The following is a 23,492-nucleotide window of genomic DNA, read 5'->3' on the forward strand; positions in this document are numbered from 1 at the left end:
AATTAAAAGCACATATGAGATCTTTAAGAATCGATTTGTAAAAAAATAATTTAAATATTGAACTTACGGAGAAGTCGAAAAATTTTGTAATTGATAGTAAGTTTAAATAATTATTGGGTACGTGTGAGCTAAACGTCACTGTCGGCTTAGTATCCTGTCTGAGCAGTTAAGTGTCCCGTAGCTAAATGTCCTGACGGCTAATTCTCTGTGTCGGCCAAATGTCCTGTCGGCTACGGGTTCTTATCGGCTAAATGTCCTGTCGGCTAACTATCCGTGTAGGCTAAATGTCCTGTCGGCTAACTGTCCGTGTCTGTTAAATATCCTGTCGAGTAAGTGTCCTTGTCGGCTAAGTGTCTTGATGGCTAAGTAGTGTCCGTGTCGGTTAAATGTCCCGTTGGCTAACTGGTGTCGGTTAAGTGTCTCGTCGGCTAAGTGGCTGTCGGCTAAGTGTAACGGAGCCATTACACGAGGGTTACCTGTAATTGCAAAAATTATCAGGCAGTTGATACTTTATCATCAGAATTCTAGGAAAACTGTTTCAATGTAAGAAATGAGTTAAATATAGTCATCTGAACTAAAAATGTTACAAAATGGTATTCATTTCGTTTCTTTTTTTTACAGAATACTGGAATGGTGGTGATGACTGATTTACCTCTTCAATCTCAACAATGCATAAGACAATGGCCTCGATCTTTTACACGAGCATATGTTCGCCCTAGACAAAGAAGTATTTCATTTCCCTTAAATATGTTTATTCAAACGCTGCTAAAAATTTATATAAACTGCTTAATATTTTATTTTAGCAACCCAGAACAACATGGTACTCAGAAAATTCCACCTAACAAATTGTTGAGTTTTCACATAATTTTTGACTAAGTACGGGTATTTATTATTATATAGTGCTTTTTACGAACAAGAGACTTAAAATCCTCTCGAGTATTTGGTGTCGGAAAAAGAGGCATATGAAAGCCTCGGATGCTCTCTCTATAGGTTTGTCGGTCAAAATTTAGGAAACGTTGGTCTAATCTGCTATTTCAGGCGCATACGGTCTCTGCTCAACTATAAGTGCACTCAATCGCACTGGTGACTACTAATGAAGTTCAAAAGGTGGTTATAAGTTAGATATGGAGCTAACTAGAAATAGAATTTCATTCGGTTAATTTCAAATTAAATGCTACGTACAATTAGACACTTCAGCTGAATTTAGTAACAAGGAAAACACGGTTTGGCCAGCCCTTACTGTTGGTTTTGTGGAAGACTGGTGGAGCATTTAAATGTCATGCGGATGGAGAACATGCGCTGCACAGTAGTCTTCTAGTACTTCAACTTTAGAACTTGTGATGGTGTAATCGCGGATGGCGCTGTGGGAATGTGTAACCGCTGTGGGCATTGGAATCCCCGTTTATAATTTGCAGCATGAAACAGCATTTTGCACTGATGCAGTTAAAGTCTTGGTTATGTCATCCGTTGGAGGAGAGTAAAAAGAGATGATCATAATTTATATGTTACTTAATTGTAGAAAAATGAACGCCAAATCTCTGTCAGTAACTAATGGGTGAGTCGGGGTACAACAAATAATTGCACCTCTTGGTGATTGTATTATTCTCCGGTCAAATGGAAAAGTGGCAAGAAGTGCCTCAAGACAGTACGATTCCTATACTAGAAGAAAATCTGCAGTGTTTTTTTATATTACATGTGCTGCTGCTTCATCTTGCAAATTGATTTGGACACAGCGTTTTGGTCCTTCGTGTTGCTTCTCATGAATATTAAAATGGGCTTGCCGAGTTTGATATTCTTGTTGGTGTTCTTTATGTTGTTATTAAGTTGAACTTCGGTTTATACGCTCGACGCATTTTCTATTTGTTGGGAAGAGAGAGTGGTACTCTGGCTGATTGCATGGTGTTTTATTGTAAGTTCTGCACTTGAAATCAGTGTAATTGATGCAGTCAGGTGAGCTGAAGGTGCACTTTTTGACATTGTGTGAGTCCGAATAACAAAAGGCGCAGTATACTTCATTTTTACAGTTTTGCTTCATATGCTTAAGTTCTTGGCAGCGAAAGTAGCGTTTGACGTCGTAAAATTTTGTAATTCTATGCTCTCGCCAGCCACTGCAGAGTCGCGGGAACTGGATAAGATTCGTAAAGGAAGTTGGTTGATGTTGTTAAAAAATATAGCAATTTTTAAAAATATCATAATTTTTTAAAATAAGTTAAAAATAAATGAAATTCTAAAGATACATTTTTACTATATCAATATTAGATGAAATCAAGATATCTGAATAAAAATTATACTAAATAGACAGAGAATTATGTGTTTTGTTTAATTCAAATGTCTTTTCCAATAAAAGATAACATTTACATTATATTTTAATCGAAAAATGTCAAACGCTTTACCTTGCTTGCATTGTTGCTTTTCTGAAGTCTAAGTACCTCCAAACTTCAAAATCCATCTTCTTTAGATAAAAATTCACGACAAATCCAAGATATGCATGTCAAAGTGTAACCCTTAAAGACATCTCCAAGCTAAATATATTTTTAATTTGAAAATTTTACTCTTAAACGCTTTTCACAAGTCTAGAAATAAGAACTTAAACAATTAAATGAAAGACGCGTCTTTCATTAATCGATAGAATTAAAAAGCTTTCAGAAGCTTTCACCTTCGAGGACGTTTAAATGCAACATTTGGACAATAACGGACGGCTCGTGGTAATTCTCATCCAATGGCTTGCGTGATTGCCGCACTTGTTCTTTTACCTGTGCTAATTTCTGGGATCCTAAGAAAGACGTGGTGTACGATTCACTCGTGGACGAAGATGGAATCTTGTCTCATGTATGTGCGTAGCTGCAGTTGCCGTCCGAGTAATGCCCGGAATGTTTCAAAACTGTCACTTTGAATTGTCTGAAAAAAATGACGTATGGTAAAAAATATTAAGTAAGATTTTATTTAGAAAAAAGGGAAAAAAGAAAAGAAAAAAAAAAAAAAAAAAAAAGGCTTGGATGATAGTACCGCTAAACATCAGCATAATGAAAGGGTGCTTTGTTTCAATTTTATTACTACTGTAACGACAACAAATTACGATAACAATACGATGGAAAAGGCATCACGAAATATATGCCATCCGTGGAGTATTTATTGACGTTTATGTAGCTACGGGATGGAATGTGTTATAAGGTATTTCTCCCGCCTTCCTGGTATAGTGGTTCTGGACGCTGAGCTGGTATTCCAGAGGTCCGTTATTCGATTTCCGGCGAAGGCGATTGCTCATTTTTCATCTTGCCTTCTTCCAAAAAATATCTAATGTCTCTACAGTGTTAAGAAAACAGTGTTCTGTCGCGCAATAGGATTTTTAGGAGAGGGTAAAAATTCGTAATTTTGAAAAGTTAAATAATTATTTCCTTTCTGTATATTTCAGTTACTCTATTAATTAATGCAAGCATAAATTTTTCTTTACATGCACTGGTAAAATTTTAAAAAAATCAGAAAATTAATAATGCTGATACGAACTGAAACATGTTTAATTAATTTTATTCTGTTGTATAGCAATTCAATTCTTAAGTAACAAGAAAAGGGTTAAGAAAGAGATCCTTTATAATGGATCATAAGCCTTTAAAGCTGAAAGTTTCATCTCGTATTACCACTGAAAACATAGTGTTGATCCCGTGGACTGTTTTTCAAAATCGTATGTAGACAGTGACCTTCTTCTTGTTTTAAAAGTCAGGCACATAAACTTTCATCGACATCGGATTAAGAATATAGATCTGTATGAATGACTCACGTACACACAAACAAACAAATGGACACTCCTCGTTGCATATAGAGAGCTAATAAATGCAGCTAATGTAATTTCACGGTTTTAACTAGTAATTACTAATGACTGAAGTGAATCTGCTTTTATTGCTTTTAAATTGCTTAGTCTGTTAATTAATAACATAATAAATTTGAAAGGAATATTAAATATCTCAACGTTTTACTGAATGATAATACACTTTAAAATATTTTAATTTCAACAATAGCAACACATTTCTCTTAAATCCTGAGTTTCTTCATTAAATTAGAAAGACAAGTAAATATACTATATTTTTCCGAGTAATGACACATTTCTTTTATATCCATAAGTTTTTTTTTCTTATTACACGCGAAACATAAATACCTTATGCTTTACAGAGCGGCAGGAGAAAGCTTTATTTATATAGAAGATAACGTGTATTTTTTTAATATAAGTCTACGGAGGAATGTGTAACATTTTAGATTTCGTAATTTTTATATAACTGATTTATTTAAATTTAAAAATGACAAAAGATAAATCTTTGTGTCATTTTAAAACACTTTTGCAGCTGAAAGTATACGTTTACGACCAGCGGTTGCGAAAGCAAAGGCCAGGTAAGAACATTTGCGAATACAGCATATACTACTAGCTAGATGCTTTTTTTCGAAAGTATTCTACTTAAGTTTCATTATTTTATATATCACCGCTGAACTCGATTACCATCATCATACTGGCTTCTTTCGTGTCACTATTCTATAAATCACCTACTGCAGCACACTTATATCTGTTCCTCTATGGCTCTTATATCTTTGCATAATTTCTTCAATGTTCCTGAAAGCTTTTTTCACTTGTAGAGACATAAGGTATTTTTTGGAAGCAGGAATGATGAAAAATGAGCAACGCCTTCTCCAGGAATCGCACCACGGACCTCTGGAATACGCGCCCAGCATGCAGACCACCACACTATGAAGGCATACCAAGAAGGCGGGACAAAACCTTATACACTAACTGAATGCATTAAATTGAAAGTGCACAAACAATGTAGCTGTTACGTTAATAGCGAACCAAAAGTTATGAGTGCTAATTAAAGTGTACCCAAAACATGATACATTAGAATAAAATTCATGAATAAAACGACGAGCTAAATTATTACTTGTTATTATTGATTTTAATTTAAAGTATTTTATCTTGAGAAGAAGCTAATTTTCGTAATTAACTATAAACTCTTTTTTCTTAGGTTATTTTGCTGGAGGTAGGAAAATTAATATGGAAGATACTGAACCAAAAGATATGACGAAAATTCGTGAAAAGGAAGATGTAGCGAAAACTCCAGATTTAACACCCAAAGCAACCGAAGAAATTCGAAATTATTTTCCAGAAACTTGGCTGTGGGAGATACATACAACTGAGTAATTTTTTTTTCTTTCTCTAAAAAGTATATAATGTTTTAATAAAAAAAAAATCTTTTTGTGACGCATTTAGCGGTCGTAGTTCCCGTTGTTAGGCTACAATAAATTTTGCAACTGAAATAATTGTATAAATATTTACCATGTGTTACTAAAACCAATGAGCCTTTTTACATGTGCCCATAATAAATATATAATAAATAGCATGTACTTATATAGATATTGTATAGTTATTAACACTATAGAATTCGAAATTTTCAAAACTCATATTTACAAAAACACTTTTACATAATAGCCAGAAATTTTATAAAACTTGGAAAATACAGAGAATTAAATTCGAATTTCATAATATTTAACAAATCAAGAAATTATTCTAGCAAATATCGAGTAACAAATAACAAATATTTTGTATAATCATTTATTACGCATATAAGGTGGAATTTTAATCTCCTGTTGTAAATACTGTAGTGTGCAAATTAATAGGAAAAAGCGATTTTTTCTCAGAATTTTGAGTTGGTTGCTAGTTGTTGGCAATATGTCTCTAAAAGCAGTGTTACCTGCCTTAGTGTCATCTGGATGTCTACTTTCAACTGCTTATACTTTAGACAACAAATTAGAATTATTGCACCATTTTTAAGTTTATTTCTGCGAGAACAAGTTTCTTTTGTGTACTTTTTGAATACGTTTTGCATTCTTTTATTTTAGTGTACTAAAAATGGATATACAGTTCTTAAAGCAAACAATAGTTACAGTTCTTAAGGCAAACAACGCTGAGGGAAGGTGTTTTTCCCAATCCGTTCCAGCTTCCAGACATACAGCTCGTAAGAGCCGTTTGATTGTTCCATGGATCGTATTCGATTGGGGGTGGCTAACCGAACTATGACTAACCTTAATTCCAAACCTGTGGGAAAATTCCATAGTAAGTGCACTTACGAAAGACGTTTCGAGATCACATTGGATTTTTTTCAGAAAACCTATCCGATTATTAAAAAAAATATTAATCAGGGCATCCGTCACAGAAACTGAACTCACATCACTCACTGGAATAGCGTCAGGGTATTTAGACGACAAGCATATGGCTGTTATTAAGTAACGTTTTCTCTTTGAAGTGACCGGCAGGGGGCCTACTGTATCCATGTTTAATTTAGAAAAAAATTCTTGAATGATGGGTACTAGTTTCAGAGGGGCTTTCTTCCTTTCATTTGGTCTCCCAGCTCGTTGACATTTGTCGCAGGAACGAACGTAATCTTCATTTCCTTATAACATCCAGGCCAAAAAAAAAATACCGTAAAAGCCTATCCTTCGATTTTGTAATCCCCCAAATGAGCCAAAGATTCTTCGTGGAATAATGCTGGGATTTTCTTCCGAAATTCTATTGGTACTACTAACATTTTTTTTTCTCATTTCCATAACGATCTCTTTGAACTCGAAACAAAAGATCGTTCTCAATACAGTAGGTTTGTTTCGATGATTGATTTCTATTTCTTGAGCTAATACAGTCGTAAATCGCTTTTAACGTTTCACACCTTTTCTGGAAGTCACTAAATGTTCTTAGGTCAGTCTTTATTAGAGCAATTTTCCCTCCTGCTCTCTGCTTGCGCTAGCAAATTCTCTGTTCCCATGCTATGGTCAAGGATTGGAGTGGGGGACTTACTGACCCCGTCTTCCCGAAAAGTCGCTTTCCTCCAAACCCGATCCGCCACTTCCTGTGGGGTTTGCCTTTTATTTCGGGCCCTATCCCGCGTTTCTACATTTATGGAATTTGGAATTAGTGATTGCAATCTTCCTGCGGTTTGATTTCCTAGAATATACATACTTCTGTCTAAATCCTCTCCAAATGATTGCTGCTTGCGTTTGGACGAGGCCAATTTCATTCATCTTAAGCACTACGCATGCTAATGATAGACATTTCGCTTCCATATCAGAAGGGCTTTTCACCCATATTGCTTCTTCCATAAACATTTCCGAGTAATATAGTTACGACTCACCAAATCGAAGCTTGCTCCGGTGTCCCGCAGCAATTTAATAGGATGACCATTTACTCGTGAATTCATAATAAACGGAGACAACAATTCCTCTGCGCTTTGAAATTGGTATATGTTGTTTACCATGGCTGATGATTTATCCTTTATGAGTTTTGGGCACTGGGGCCTAAGGTGATTTTCTGCGCCGCATTCGAAACACGTAGAAACTTTCTTTTTACAAATGCTTTGTTTCGGCTGGTCTTCATTTGTTCTGCCCGAGACGAAAATTTTTTTTCCCTCATCATCCCCCTTTTTATCTTTAGGATCAGTTAAATTCCTATCATTCTTTCTTCGGTCTTGATACCCCGGATGGGCTGATTTCTTCCGAATTCCTCTGACATCTTCGTAGTCATCTAACACATCTGCCAACTTAACTGCCTAAGTAACCTTTACACAGTCGTCCAAGAGATGCTCCTTGACTTCGCTGCCGACTCAACGTTTCATTTGATCGGTAACCATCAAATCCTTTAGTTTCTCGAAATCGTTTATCTCCAGACCGCTTAACCATCAATCTAAATAATTTCTCAGAGCAAAACTCAAATCCCTCCATGTTTCATCTGTTTTCGTTGATGCTGAATGAATTTAAGACGGAATTTTTCGGGCTCAATTTGAATCTTTTTAAGAGCAAAGCCTTTACATATATGTAATCGCAAGCCTTTTCTTCGGGTTCTTTAGATATAAGTTGAACGATTTCCATGGACAATAGTGCTAACAAATAAGCTACCCAGTCACTCTCCTCGATATCAAACCTCTTCGCTTGTCTCTCAAACATTGTTAGATACAAACTAATATCCCCACTATCCGAATCACATTTTTGAATAATTGAATAATTTTTTGTATCTCACGATGAAACTGCTTATTACTCGACCTTGAATTTTCCGATAACGCAGGCGACGATCTACCCATTGCCTCGATCCTTAGCCTTTCTAACTCAAATTGTCTTATCTCCTTAGCCCGGCAAACCTCTCTCTCTCTCTTTTATTTTAAGTCTCTCCTCCTCCAACCTATCATTTATTATTCCCTCGAAAACACCCTTAACGAATTCTTCGTCATACTCTCCCCATTTTTGAATCAGAGATTTTAGCTCCGCAATCTTTAGAATCATTGTAGCCTCCTCCCCTAATTCTATTACTAAATTGCATAGGTCAATCTTTTTTCTTTTTCGCAAGAAAGCCATTTTAACCAAAGTCTTTGTGCCACACTCAATTTCTGTACTTAGAATTATCACACACTAATTAAAAATACAATACTACTGAGATTATCGTTATTAGTAGCAACCATTAATGCACAGTGATTTTACAAACATCGTAAATGATCTGATTCTTAACATAACAAGAATTCAGTATACTCAGTACTACAATTTTCACGCTTGAAATTTCCTTACTATTATTAAAATCTAATACATACTATTGCATTTACAGCATTAATGAATTGAGTTTTAGTATGTTTTTACCTGAGTGCATACTAATAAAAACAGTAAATAATTCAATCACAACTGCAATAACAATTAGTACACAATAAATCCACCATCAAGTAACAATCTAATTACTTAAATTTCAACTGTTTTTTTTAACAGCTTAATTTAGTATATCTCAGTTTTTATAACTGCAATAGTGCTGATGTGTTTTCTAATACATTAAAAAAACAATAAAAATGGTCACCAATTCGGTGCTACTTTGGTAGATGTTGCACGGATTTTAGCGATTTTTTTTTTTTTTTTTTTTTTGGCGAGCGATAGTACTTATGGTAAAGCCATTGCTGGACAAGTTATTTATGGTAACCGATACTTTGTTGTCATTTTATTTTTAAAATAATGCGTTTTATTATGCATAAATTCCGTGTTTTAAATATTAGTTATGGCTTCTAAATATTAAAAATCAATTTAATTTTGCATTTTTATTTGAAATAAAAATTTTATTGTTTATGATATTTTGTATAATATATGTTGTAGATGATGTAATCAATGACGTCACCTTGCTTTAAATGTAATTGATTTTAATATCTGTAGACTTAATCTAATGTTTTAAACATTGTTTATGCCTGTTAAATATTAAAATACAATTAAATTTTGCATTTTTAAATGGTTTTATTATGTATGATTATTTTAAAAAATTTTAATTCTAGGCGTGATGTAATCCGTTCCCTGATTGGCTACAGAATATTTGTGCATTAACGAGCTGTAATCAGCTCCCTGATTGGTTACTGAATATTTGTGCATTACCGCGCCATTTTAAAATTTTATTATTCATCTCTTCGAATTCCTTAGATTTCATAGGTAACGGATATGTCCCTTTCAAAAATTAATGTTGGTATTGGTAAATACCAAGAATTTTTAGTATCGGAATAAAAAAAGAAATTCGTTTGAGACCTTATTTTGGCCAACCTGGCTTTCCTAATCAAAGATTTATTTATAAATTGCTACAAGGGTGAGAGGAAATTTTTTGTAAAATTTTTGGAGGAAACCTCGCTAATTGTTTCTTCAGTGAAGTGCGAGAAATGTGAATCACAGATGTGAAGATCGTTAGAAGAGTCGATTCTGAGGACGGCCGTATATGGTATTGTGGTCACGGTGGAAGAAATAACCGCTGTAATGGTAAGAAAAGTATTAGGCATTTCTCCTTTTTTACCGGCAATAAACTAATTGCTGTCATTTTAGCTCTAGTGTACGAAGCGTTCTTATTTACTTATTTTAAAGTATTTGAATTTAAGTAATATTTTAATTCTTTTAAACGTTGGTATGATGGTTTTTAATTCGATATTCAATTTGCGTAATATTTTAATCCAATTAAACGTTGGCGCAATGTTTTATAGCGGTGTTTTTATTCTATTTCTGTGCTATATGAAAGTAATAATTTAACTTTTAGTATTTTATACTCGTAGTAAATGTATTTATTTACATTTGCCTGCCATCTTAAAAAACAACGTTTTCAACAAAAAATTAATCCATTATTTTTAACGGCATTTATTTTTTTAATGTTTCGAATACTGTGCGTAAAATAACGTAAAAACGGCGTTTTTCAAGATGGCTGACGATTGTAAAAACCGCGCCAACAATTGCGCCAAAGTAAATCGCCAAAAATCCGAGCAACCTTCTACCAAAGTAGCACCAATAATTCTTATGCTGCTAAACAACAATAAAATGAATATACATTAATTCCAAACATAGTTAATTTTTGTTCGGTCTTACATTCAAAAATGTTAAAACATGACCAACGAATAACAAAAGTAAAAAGACTTTCAGTATTTTCTATGCTACTGAATTTCTACCTTATATTTCAACAATTATGCAATCTGTTATGAGTAATCATTATGAACTAACACCATAACATACACATACATGAGAGTTAAAATTCATAGCAAGGAAAACAGTGTATTAACTTTTAACAGAGTTCACTACTTAAGATAAGTCACTGCCTTAATGTAAAAATCAAGGTACTTACCCCGTCTGATGACTTGTTACATGAAGATTCACTGACACTATATCTATTCTATACGATCTTCGGAACCACAAGATTCCCGCAAATACAGAATTTATGTGATGAACTTCTGTAGAACCAGCTGACTCTTCCTTCACAACATGGAATTTTAAGGTTTCTAAGGGACACAGAAACTTGTAAAAACAGTAGCGATACTCTAAACTTTATCACTTAGAATATAGTCATGTGAAGAGAACTGGACTCAGTATGATTCTTACAACATAAAAGTCAGGATGATTTTCGATGAAGAAAACTCGTTGTGTAGAACCGCGGCGGTTCTCTAAAATATCACTTAGATCAAACGAAGAAACTGGAATCAGGATGATTCCTACGACGTGGAAATCAGGAGGATTTTGGTTCCGTCAACTTATGTAGATCAATATCAGAACTTGAGTTGATTTCTAAATTGCACAGAATCATGAGGGTGCTATCAAAACTTCACTGAATCAGGATGATTCGGTCAAAACTGCAAACCTCATAGAATCAGGATAATTCTACTCAACTGTGTCAAATTCAAGCATCACTTCTTCGTTTGACTAGTGGGCCTTTTAAAATCCCACCGCTGCTGACACCAGTTGTACCATAGTCGTAACTTCGTTAAATAAACAAGACCTGCTCTAGACTAAATATTTACTTATGTGTACAACTATGTGCAGATTGCATTTTAGAAAAACATTAAAATACATTTCACTACATTAGAGCACGCAAACTAGCGTCCGCTCTTTTCTCTTCCACATCTAAATTTCTTTCTCACCTGCGACCAGGGGGAAAGGTCCCCTTCCCTCTTCTAGCCGAGGCGAGAAGAGGGTTCTCTCCCTTCTTTTAAGGCGGGTTATCAAGTGTTCTTCAGAGAAGGGGAACGTTACAGGGTGTTATACCTGCTTGAAGGCCATGTTGTTACTTTGTGACTTGCTAGCGATTTGATTCTGATGCATCAAGTGCTTCAAGCCAATAAGCTTGTTTCCGATGCTTCTACGAGTCAGAGCCTTCAGGCCCGTTTAAATTATCTTGTGAGCCTTAGGCTAGTTTAATTATATTTTATTTTACGTTCAATATTACTTAAGTCAAGCCAAAAGTTTTGGTTTATGTAAGGCCAAGTAGGACATCTGTGCAACTATATGTAATTGAATAAAGGGTTCTTTACACTTCTTCTGACTTTGTCTATTGCTATCAAAACCTCAGAATAATTCCTCATACAGTCTTTCCAGAGCTTATTGGTTTATGCTTCCTAAGAATACGAAACTCTATAGTGAAACTAAATAAAAATCAAGAAAAAGAAATCAGAAAAAAAAAAGAGGTATTATATTGTAAATGTATGTAGATGCACCAATATTTTCTAAATGCTTAGAACCTCTAAAGGTTTTAATTCAGGCCATTTCTCTTAGCCTATATATGATAGTTTCGGGTATCACTTGAAACTAACCAGTTATTTAAAATTTCATTCCTTATAACTTCTCCTTTCCGTTTCCTCACCAGAATGCAAATCATTTAGATAGTGTTTAAGCTGAGGTTTTGTCATAGTAACGCAGAGCATGTTTTTGCTTCTGGTGACCACTTTATTTTATTTCTGCCATCTTTGACAAGTTTGTAATGATTTCGCTTTGCATAATTTTTGGCTGACATTCAAAATTTTACGTAGGTTAGAGTTTTGAACGAAATTCGATTTAAATTTCATTATAACTACTAGTCTACATTTTAAATTTGAATTTGACTGTTACTTTTAGTTTTATCGTCACAGAAGTTGGCTGATTTTGTTAAGCACAGTAAGTGCGTTTAAGTTCTATTTTAATAAAGAGGTTTGTTTAAACCTTTCAAAGTCTCTGGTTTTAATTCAGACATAGCGATAATTCGCTGTACGTCTGTTCAGAGCTGGATTTACAATGGTCATCATTCATAATGGAAAAATCACAAAAATGACCATTTCTCAAAACGTTACATGTTGAATTTAATGAAACTGATCTACAATATACAACACATAGTAAGGTATAAATTAGCATTAAAAGAATTTACCAGGTAATTATGGTGTTATAGAAATCAACATATGTATAAAATGAAAAAATAGGATGTGTCAGTTTGTTATAGGAACGTTACCTTCAGTAATAATCACCTCTAGAAGCAATACAATACATGCAGCTATGTGCGATGCTGTCAATTATGCAGTCTATCAGTTCCGTAGGATGTGAGAGGCATTCCTTTTGCAACGAAGTTGCAAGCTTCGAAAGGGTCTGGACTGAGAGCAGCTATACGTCTTCTTAAAGCATATCAAACATGCTCGATAGGATTCAAGTCCTTTGATCGAGCTGGCCACTCCATGCACTGAATTATTTGCTTCTGAAGACAGTCATCCACGATGCGAGCCTTGTGCGATCTAGCGTTGTCGTCCTGTAGCAGAAAATTATCACCTATTGCCCGGCACAAGGGAGCATCAAGGATGTCATCTTTATAAGCCTGGCCATTCTTTTAGAGGCCTGAGAGTCCATCAGACATACCACCTCAAACACAAACATTGTCTTCTCCTTATGCATCTCTTTCACGCATGTTTGATGCATGGTAATGGGTTCCAGGTTCCTTCCAAATCAAATAACGCTTACTGTCGCTTTGCAGACTAAATCTGGACTCATCCATAAAGAGAACAGGCCTCCATTGATCAGCTGTCCAGTGGACATGTTTACTTGCCACCTCAAACGTCGCCTTATATGATGTGACTTGAGCATCACGTAAATGGCTAGTCGCCCCGCGTAAAGACCTCTTTTGTGAAACCTTCTACGTTGATATCAAGTTGACATCAACTTTCCAGTGGCTGCAGGAAGAGAGGAATTTCAGCTGAGTAGGAGTTGAAGTTCTATACTTTTATGCATATAACAACAAACATCCCTCATCAGCGCTTGTCATAGCGGTTGAATATCCTTGGCTGAAACTTCTGGTTGCCGAATCTGTGGTTAGAAACTGTTGCCACAGATGTAGTAATGTAGTCTGTGAGCCACAGAAGGACTCACATTTAGCCATCTTTTCGCTTCTGTATGACTTTGTCCTGCCTCTAGTCTCCCAGTAGCTCTCCATCGCAGTTCTTGGGGCAAATGATGTCTGGAGATCATTGTTACAAATTGGCTGTCCCAGATTTCTTATCTCAGATCACAGCGAAATCTACAGACTTGCTCTAAAACATGCAGTTCATAGCTCCTCTTAGGTGACTTGTTTCGATTTAAGCGTCACTAACTTGCGTACTGCAGCTCTACTAAGCAATTCTTATTCAATAGCGTATTCAAATTTTATACGGATTGGCTAATTTTTTAACCAGTTATCACTATTTTTTGTGATTTTTGCTTAGTTTTTGGAAACCAGTGTAGTTTAAGTTCTCAAAGCAAGTCAAATTATATGAAAGCATCGCGGTAGAAGCAGAAACGGGACTCATCAGACCACACAACTTACTTTCAGATTTCATTAAATTCTATTCTTCATTAGCATCTTACTTTTTGCACATCTATCAATATACCTCACTCTGTAACTTGTAAACTGTGTATTTCCAGGTACACCTTCGCAGAATATTTTCTGTTTATCTTAGCTATTGAATATTTTCTCTATTTTATGAGTAAAATCGAGGAGACACTATATAATTTAACTATTTCTTTTTTAAATTCTTGAGCTGATGTAAGCTTTCGGAAGGGAAACCTAAATTTTAGCTCTTATTGTTACCTCTTATTGTTATGTAATTGTATGCCTCATTATTGACCCCGTCTAATTAACTTCTGTGTTTTAGCCATCCTATCTTAAATAACAAAATATTAGGATAATGGATAATGGTCTGAAACTCAAATTGCACACGGGCCGAATACACGATCTGAAAATAGCTGATGTGCGAGAACATTTTTGCAAACAAAATAAAAATTTTTATTAGCATATAAGTTATTTATCCCGCCTCCCTAGCGTGCCTTCGTGATGTAGTGGTCAGCATACTGAGCCGGTATTTCAGAGGCCCGTGGTTCGATTCCCAGCGAAGGCGACTGCTATTTTTTCATCTTGTCTGCTTCCAAAAATGTCTAATTTAATCTACAAAGAAAATAAAAAAAATATTTTAAATAAACTTAAGAATGGGCTAATTAAATATTTATCGAAATGCACATAAACAATAATAAGAGTATTGCAAAGGAAACAGATACAATTTATATCTATTTTCTATCTGAATAAGTTTGGTAACTGTAAAACATTTTATATTGGTTACAATTTTATAATTCAAATAACGTATTGGTAACTATATACTAAACTTTCAGACATTTATTAAAAATAGTTCTAACATGTTTAATTAATGATTAAATTATTTACAATAATTTAAACTAAAAGCCAACAAATAATGAAAATATTCTACATTTTCAGAGAAAACTTTTCAGCTAGGATGAATCTTGAATATAAATAATGACAAACCAATATCTATCTCTTATTTATTAAATTTTTCTTCGGCGTATACAAAACAATACATATGTTTATATATAAACAGTTATAAACTACTTTACTTCTTACTGCAACTTAACACTGGATAGTATTTCGATTCTCATAAATATTGTAGCAATGTTTGCAGAGAAATTACTAGAAATTGTCTCCATTGCGTATTATATATACTAATCGATCCATCAGGTTCCTTCCATTTTAATTTTCAACTGTGAAAAAAAGCTGTTCACATATAAATATATTATCAACTAAATCGATTATTTTTAGTGAAAAGATGCGTAAGTGAGCATGTAGAGACATTAGGAATTTTTGGAAGCCAGAGAGATGAAAAATTAGCAACCGCCTTCTCCGGGAATCGAACCACGGACCTCTGGAATACCGGCCCAGCGTGCAGAACCACTACACCACGAAGCACGCTTGGAAAGCGGGAGAAGTGCCTTATAAGCATATGTATTTTTTTGATAGAAGTACGAATGGAAGTTAAATAAAATTTTCTTTAGATCTCTGAATAAGATTGACATTGTAAATTAATTACAATAAATTAAAGTGAAATTAATCACACTCTAAACTAATTATCTCCCTTTATAGATTTTCTGATGCGTTATTGATTTTCGCTTTTAATGGTAATGAAAATACTGTAAATTCTACAGAAAACTAAAATCTTAAAATCGATGCAACCAAAGGAGAATAGCGGGCCGCCAGTTTGAGACCACTGACTTATGATATGTGGGTAGCATGTCTATTATTACAACTGCTTTTTGTTCATGAAATAGTACATACATATTGAAAATTAATTTTTTAATATGGGTTGAATAATTACGAATACTTTTGTTTGTAGAGCCTCGGGGGAGACCACCTTGAAACGACAGCTGCCTCATACGATAACCGAGTGGATAGGAGATGCTGTTTGCATCAACTCCGAGACTGGACTAGGGTTTTCTGGACAGAGCAGCATTACAGCTTTTCAGCCCTTTTTTGTTTCCCTGCAGCTACCTTATTCTGTAATAAGATACGAAACGGTGCCTATAATCGTTTCTGTCTTCAATTATCTGACAGAATGTTTAGCGGTATGAGTTTTTTTTTTTTTTTTTTTTTTTACAAAAATAATAGATATGATAAGTTTTTGTGGTAATGTATGGGAACATGCAGTAACTATCTATTGAACAAGTAAATTAGACAAAACTTAAATGCTCTTCGCGAAATTTTGGAATGTTATTCTAATAAGATACTACGAAAATATGCACCAGCTTTATAACACGTGAAACATGCTAACGACCAACTAATTAAGAAGCAAAATTGCGATGATATCTCAAATACCCATTATTTATAAATATTTAACTTTTGAAAATTACTAGCTTTCACTTTGAAACGTCTCATTTGAAACTATTAAGCATTTGGAAAGCTATGAGTCCAATTTTTGACCGTATTGAGTCCAATTTAGGACTGAATCTGCATTGTGTATTAAGATGAGTAAAGCACGAGGGTGCAAGTTTTTCAATAAAAAATTAACAACCAAAAACCAAAATTTAGCGAATAAAAACTAACTATGAGTTGAAAGATAATACCTACCTTATCTCGCTTACTTCTATTCCTTACTAGTTATAATGAAATTGAATAAATTCTTCGTGAGCTCACTCATTCCAAAACATTATTGCAGGAAGAGAAATACTAACTTGTTACGTAATCATTATCTATATTTCGGAACCATTAAAGTTACTCTCATGTATTTCTGAAGTTTTTATTGCGTAATCTCAACCCTGTCACAGTTGGATTAAGCTTTGTTAATTTTTCAACACTTTATTAAAAAGCAAAATTAAGTTTCCTGACAGGAACGTAAAATGGTGAGGTTTCAAACCTTGAAAAGAAAACGTATGCCTGTCAAATTTTCATGCCATTTTAGAAAGTAAAAATACTGAATGGAAAGAAGCGGCAAAGGATGAATTTGCGTGTATGCTTAAATTCATTACTATAAAACAAACAAAGAATTATTTTATATTAATGAAATTAAATTAAGAAATATAATTGGAATAAATTCTGCGGTTAAGCCGAATTCATGCGGATGCATGCTGTCTGCAAAAATTCATGTAATTCTTTAGTATACAGTGTGTTCTTTAGTTATTTTAAAAAATAAAATCAATTGCATAACGCATCAAGGTATCATTACAATCAGAGTGCCAGGACATAGAAATTTTGGAATATGTCCATTAAGCCCAAGTTGTCACTTTTGACGTCAATTCTGTACTGGTCAAATACACATCTACATGATAGCACAGTCATATATAGTATTTACACATTTTTAGTGAAACATAGCAGTATCGGCATCTCATGCAGGTTCAATTAAAAGCCATCGAAGGAAACGTTATTCTTTAAAACGTTACAGTATCAATGCTTCAGATTACATTCGTTATAGCATCATCGGAATTCGTTAACGCTATGGCTAATTACATCTACGAGGAACTGACAGATGTGCAGTTCATTTATGATCAAGGAAATCGGAACGAATTCAGGGAGCAACGATTGTACCGCGAGCAATTTCCGATGCGCCGTGCTGCATACTATTCTAATTTCGCTAGGTTTGTTAAAGACTGTGGCAGAGTGGTTCGTTTATTATCTCAAAATTATAAACGAGATGTGGCTGATGCCGGAAATGAAAAAGCGAATCTTGGAAATATTTGCAGGAATTCCTTCCACGCAAGCGGTAGTATACGAGCGATGGTACACGAGCGGTGGTATTCGACTATGATGCTTGTCGCAGTTGAATGTTGTGTTTGAGGCAGGTATGCAGGTTTTCCGTGGACAGAAAATCCTTCCTTTAAATGCATATGTCTATCCTCGTCCCTGGATTTTGTGAGGTGGATACTCCAGAGAACAACTAAACGGACTTCTTCCTTAGTGTTATTCACTGATGAAGCCTCATTTACCCAGGAAGACGTTTTCAAAATGTTGTAAAGAATATGTTTGGGCTGAAATTAATTTCCGCAATCATTGTCTCTCATAAATACCACCGGAAATTTCCCACGAATATCTGTCAGGATAGCCTATTAAGCTTTCATTTATTCCCAGTAATTCTGATTGTTGCAACGTATCGGATCTTCTTGTAGCATCTGTTTCTCATTCAGCGCAGTACATTATACTCAACGTACAAAGAGAGAGAAAGAGGGAGACATGGGTTTATGCATAATGAAGCATGGATACATTCCTCTTAAAAAAATTATATCGCAGACAAACCGCCGAACGTGGGTGATTGTAGCTTAGCCTCCACACTCCAGCGACATAAACCCACTGAGTGTCTTCTTTTTCGGGCACATGAAATCGCTAGTGTACGAGACACCTGTATACTCCGTAGAATGTCTCGTTCGCGAAAATACTTGTAATAACAAGCAAGAGGAACAGGACTGTGGCGACACACTGCCTTTCTGTGGCAACCCTAAAGAATTCGTCTGTCACGAGGATCACGTGCCCAGATGCATCATTACGTCTACGTCTGCTTTTCTGTTTGATAGTTAGTTGCATTTAATATTTTGTAGAATTAGAAATGGCGTGAAAATAAATGTTGGTGTTTTTAAAGTGTCGGCTCAGATTTCCGAACCTATAATTTACTTGTTAAGCAACAAATTTGGCGAGCCTGCCAGGATTGATGTCACAGGGTGACATTATCGATTTCGACACTTGATAATTTAGAAAAATAAGAGAAGTTCCTAGGTGCAAGCATGGATGATTTAGAAACACTAAAACAGAAGCGGAAAGCAATTAGGAGTGTATTTACGAAAACAGCTAATAAGTTGGATGAACTGATACGATCAGATTCTCCGGATTTGGACGATTTAGAAATTTATTTAGATCAAATTTCAGAGAAGTATAAAACTTTACGAAATACGGATGACTCTTTTTTGGAACTTCTACAGAGAAAAGGCTGTACTGAAGAAGAATACGAAAGAGAATTTAGTGCAGCTCAAGAATATTACGATAAATTATCTGCGTTGAAAGTAAAAGCCAACAGGAAAAAGGCTTCGCAGCCTTCTACTGGTTCAACGAATAGCGGTTCTTCATCAGGAATAGTTACGGCCGCAAAACAGAAACTGCCAGATATCGAACTGGTGAAGTTCGATGGAGACTTCCGAAAGTGGTTGACATTTTGGACGAGGTTTAGTAAAATACATGAAGATACTCGCATCGACAAGAGAGACAAGTTTCATTATCTACTACAATCTACGAAACCTGAGACTGCGCCAAGAGCAATAGTGGAGAGTTTTCCTGCTACGGAAGAAAATTACGAAAAAGCCGTGGAGTATCTCAAAGAACGATTTGGAAATGAAAATGTTTTAATTCAAATTTATGTTAGAGAGCTATTAAAACTGGTAATCAATGACAAACAAAAGATAGACTTATTAACTCTTTATGACAAGTTGCAAACTCAACTACGCGCATTGGAATCACTTGGTTTAACTAAAGATAAATTTGCAGTTGTTTTATTTCCTTTAGTGGAATCAGCACTTCCTGCTGATTTAATAAACATTTGGGAAAGACAACGAGGTATGTCTCCTGAAACAACACGTAAGAGTGATTTAGAGTCATTAATTGATTTTCTAAACAGGGAAGTAGAAACTGAATTTAGAGTTAAACTTACCCGTGATGTTTTGGGTTCTGATAAAGTAAGTAATAAGAAAAATAAGTTTTTTGACACAAAACCTGTTGTTCCAACTGCATGTGAACTAATTAATGCAAATAGTAGTAATAGTAGTAAGTGTAATGAAAATCTTCAAAAGTATAAAATGTCTGATACTTGTATTCTTCGTGAAAAATCCCATTTGTCTGAAAGTTGTAAGGATGCATCTTTAATGAGTTTAGAATGTAAGAAAGATATTATTAAGAAAAAGAATGTTTGTTTTGTGTGCCTTAATAAAAACCATAGAGCAAATCAGTGCACAGCTAAACATAGGTGTACCTTATGTAAAAATCGACATTTTGTGATTATGTGTCCTGATTTGCCTTCTAACAAAACAAAAAGTGTCACAAAGTTAGGGAATGACGAAAAGAAAACAGGCATTCTTAATAACTATGTTAAGGTATCAGATGTATATCTTCAAACTTTAATTGTAAAAATTCAGAATGGTTCTAAAGAAATGTTTGTACGAGCAATTTATGATAGTGGTTCTATGAAATCATATTTATGTAATGATGTTAGTGAAGGGTCAATGTATAAGTGATCTCTGGAAGTTAGATGTTTGGGGTATTAGTGAACCTTCCGTAAGTAAAACCAAAACTCAGTTACAGGAGGATACGCAAAAATATTTTAAAGAGACTCTTACGGTAAATTCAGAGGGAAGGTACGAAGTAGCATTACCCTGGGTGTCGGATAGCTCGCTTTTACCCGAAAACAAAGTGATAGCAGAAAAATGTCTTGTAAGTACTAAACGAAAATTAATGACTAATTAATTTGACGCTTTGACGCTTACGGAGACGTTTTCCAGAGCTGGTTAGCACTCCGGATAATTGAAAAAGTACCGAATAAGAATAAATATAAGGGTGTACATTATTTCCCTCATAGAGCGGTTGTTAAAGAAAATAGTAGCACGAGTATAAGACCAGTGTTTAACGCAAGTTCCCATTCGCCTGGTTACCCATCATTGAACGATTGTTTATCTACTGGACCAAATTTAATTGAAATTATACTTTCGATTCTTAATCGGTTTCGAAAGAATTACGTTGGTGTCACTTCAGATATAGAAAGAGCGTTCTTGCAAATATCTATAAGGGAAAAAGATCGAGACTTTTTGAAATTTATGTGGTTCAGTAGGGATAATCAAGAACAAGTAGAACTGTATCGGCATAGAAGGGTAGTTTTTGGTATTACGTGTAGTCCGTATTTATTGGCCGCTACAATACGATATCTTTTGAGTGTAGTTCCCGAAAGCTTAAGTCATACAGCGGAGATTTTGAAAACATCCTTTTACGTAGATAACTGAGTCGGCTAGTATGAATTCAGAAATAGAAATGAGAAAGTTTGTAAATGAATCACAAATAATTATGGCTTCGGGTCATTTTAATTTAAGATTCTGGAAATCCAATATAAGAAGTGTTGTGCCAGAGGAAGATTCCTCCACGGAAGGAGATGTGTCTGTTTTGGGCTTTGTATGGCCTTGCAAAATAAGTCAAGATATAAAATTGGATGACCCAGTTACTAAAAGACTAGTTTTAGCAGTAGCTCATCAGGTGTTTGACGTTATAGGGCATACGGCTCCTGTAATGTTGATTCCAAAACTAATTCTACAGGAAACTTGGAATTTAAAGCTTAAATGGGACGATATTCTTCCCGATGAATTAACCAAAAAGTTCAGGTTTTGGCTTAAAAATTTGTACTTGCTATCCAGTATCTAAATACCTAGATGGGTAGGTCTCAAATCTATTAATGAAGCTGTGAGTATACATCTCTTTTGTGACAGTAGTAAAAGTGCGTATGGTGCATGCGTCTTTTTAAGAGTACAGAGTGGCAAAAAGGTGAAGGTTAGTTTGATACACGCAAGATCGAGAGTAGCTCCTTTAAAACCTATTACGATTCCTCGATTAGAACTTCTTGCTTGTAATATTGGTTCTAGGTTATTGTCTTCAGTTATTAATGATATTGGCCTACATGAAGTTCGTATTCATTGTTGGACTGACTCCTCGACGGCTTTAAGTTGGATACGGCGAAATCAACGTTGAGGAGCATTCGTTTTTAATCGTGTACAGGGAATCAGGTCGTTGATCCCCCCCACTGTATGCCAACATGTCCCTGTAGTCTCAATCCTGCTGACCTACTTTCTAGAGGTTGTTATGCAGATCAATTAATAGAACGAAAATGGTGGGAGGGACCTGATTGGTTACGGAAAGATGAGGCAAATTGGCCTAAATCTAATGATGAACCAGATGAGGATTTGGTTAATTCAGAAATACGTAAGACAGTTATTGTTACGTTGGCAAAGAGTGATAATTGTATTGGATGGTACTATAAGTATTTCTCATCATTTAAGAAAATTGTAAGAATGTTATCATGGATATTCAGATTTTATAATAACGTACGTAATAATAATAATAACAACCATTCTAAGGATTTGACTGTATCTGAAATAGAAAAGGGAGAAATATCTTTAATGTTATTAATACAAAAAGAGTCGTTTAATGGTGAAACAGATGATAAGCTAAGACGACTCAGACCATTTATCGATAGTCAGGGTCTAATAAGAGCTAAGTCTAATGTTGCTTATCGTGACGACTCTAACAGCTTTAAGTTCCCCATCATATTACCTTCTAAGCATCCAGTAGTCAAATGATTGATATTAAGTGCACACAAAGATTTGTTACATGCAGGTACTACATTATTGATGTCGCATTTAAGAGAAAGATACTGGATCTTAAAATCGCATAAAACTATAAGGAACTGTATAAGAAAATGTGTAACATGCCAGAGATTTAAGGCTAAAAGAGTAGAGACAGTCCCAGGCGTTTTACCAAATGATAGGGTTCGTGATTCAGCCATTTTTGAAATCGTAGGATGTGATCTTGCAGGACCCTTGCATTTAAAGAATGGACGAAAATCATATATTGTGCTCTTTACCTGTGCAGTTTATAGTGCTATCCATATGGAACTGGTTACCTCATTAACAACTGAATCATTTTTTCAAGCCTTAAGGCGTTTTATCGCACGTCGTGGACGCCCTACCACTATATATTCCGATAATGGGACAAATTTTGTGGGTGCATAGAGAGTTCTGCAAACCATTGACTGGGACTGCCTCTGCTCTAAGGCTGCTGAAAAGAGAATACGATGGAAATTTAATCCTCCATCCGACGCTTGGTGGGGTGGATGGTGGAAGCGTTTAATACAAATTGTAAAACAAATATTAAGAAAAATTTTAGGCCGTGCTTCTCTTGGTTATGAAGAGTTACTCACCGTCTTGTGCGATTGTGAAAGAATTGTCAACTCAAAACCACTAGCGTACGTGTCTGACGATATTGAAGATCCCTTGCCTTTAACTCCAGAAAAATTTCTGCATGAAACGCCACAGTCGGGTGTACCTGATATTGATAATGTGGACAAAGAAAAATTGAGTAGAAGAGCGAAGTATTTCCAGAGAATGAGAGAATTGTTAAGAGTGAGATTTCGCTCTAAGTATCTAGGGCAGTTAAGACAGCAGTCTACCAGAAATTACAAAAATAAACCTCTCTCTGTAGGAGAAATTGTCTTGCTGGAGGATCAGAATAAAAACCGTGCATATTGAAATTTAGCGCGCGTTATTCGAGTGATCGCTGGTCGAGATGGCAACATAAGAGTTGCTCTTGTAAAAAGTAATAATTCAGAGTTCTTGAGACCAATACAGAGATTGTTTAGATCGGAACT

The 23,492-nt window shown here is 35.0% G+C and overlaps 1 protein-coding gene across 1 annotated transcript in view; it reads left to right on the forward strand.

Annotated features, from left to right (window-relative positions):
* Positions 1-23,492, forward strand: part of LOC118200891 (murinoglobulin-2-like) — a 215,983-nt gene that overhangs the window by 119,523 nt on the left and 72,968 nt on the right. Inside the window, exons 17-19 of the mRNA XM_085825147.1 lie at positions 622-727; positions 5,004-5,175; positions 15,954-16,182. Of these exons, the coding sequence (XP_085681273.1) occupies positions 622-727; positions 5,004-5,175; positions 15,954-16,182 (507 nt within the window). The remainder of the gene's footprint in view (positions 1-621; positions 728-5,003; positions 5,176-15,953; positions 16,183-23,492) is intronic.

Source organism: Stegodyphus dumicola, chromosome 10, assembly GCF_044657685.1.
Source record: "Stegodyphus dumicola isolate Sdum_Otavi_A_Nest chromosome 10, ASM4465768v1".
Taxonomy (NCBI): Eukaryota; Metazoa; Arthropoda; class Arachnida; order Araneae; family Eresidae; genus Stegodyphus; species Stegodyphus dumicola.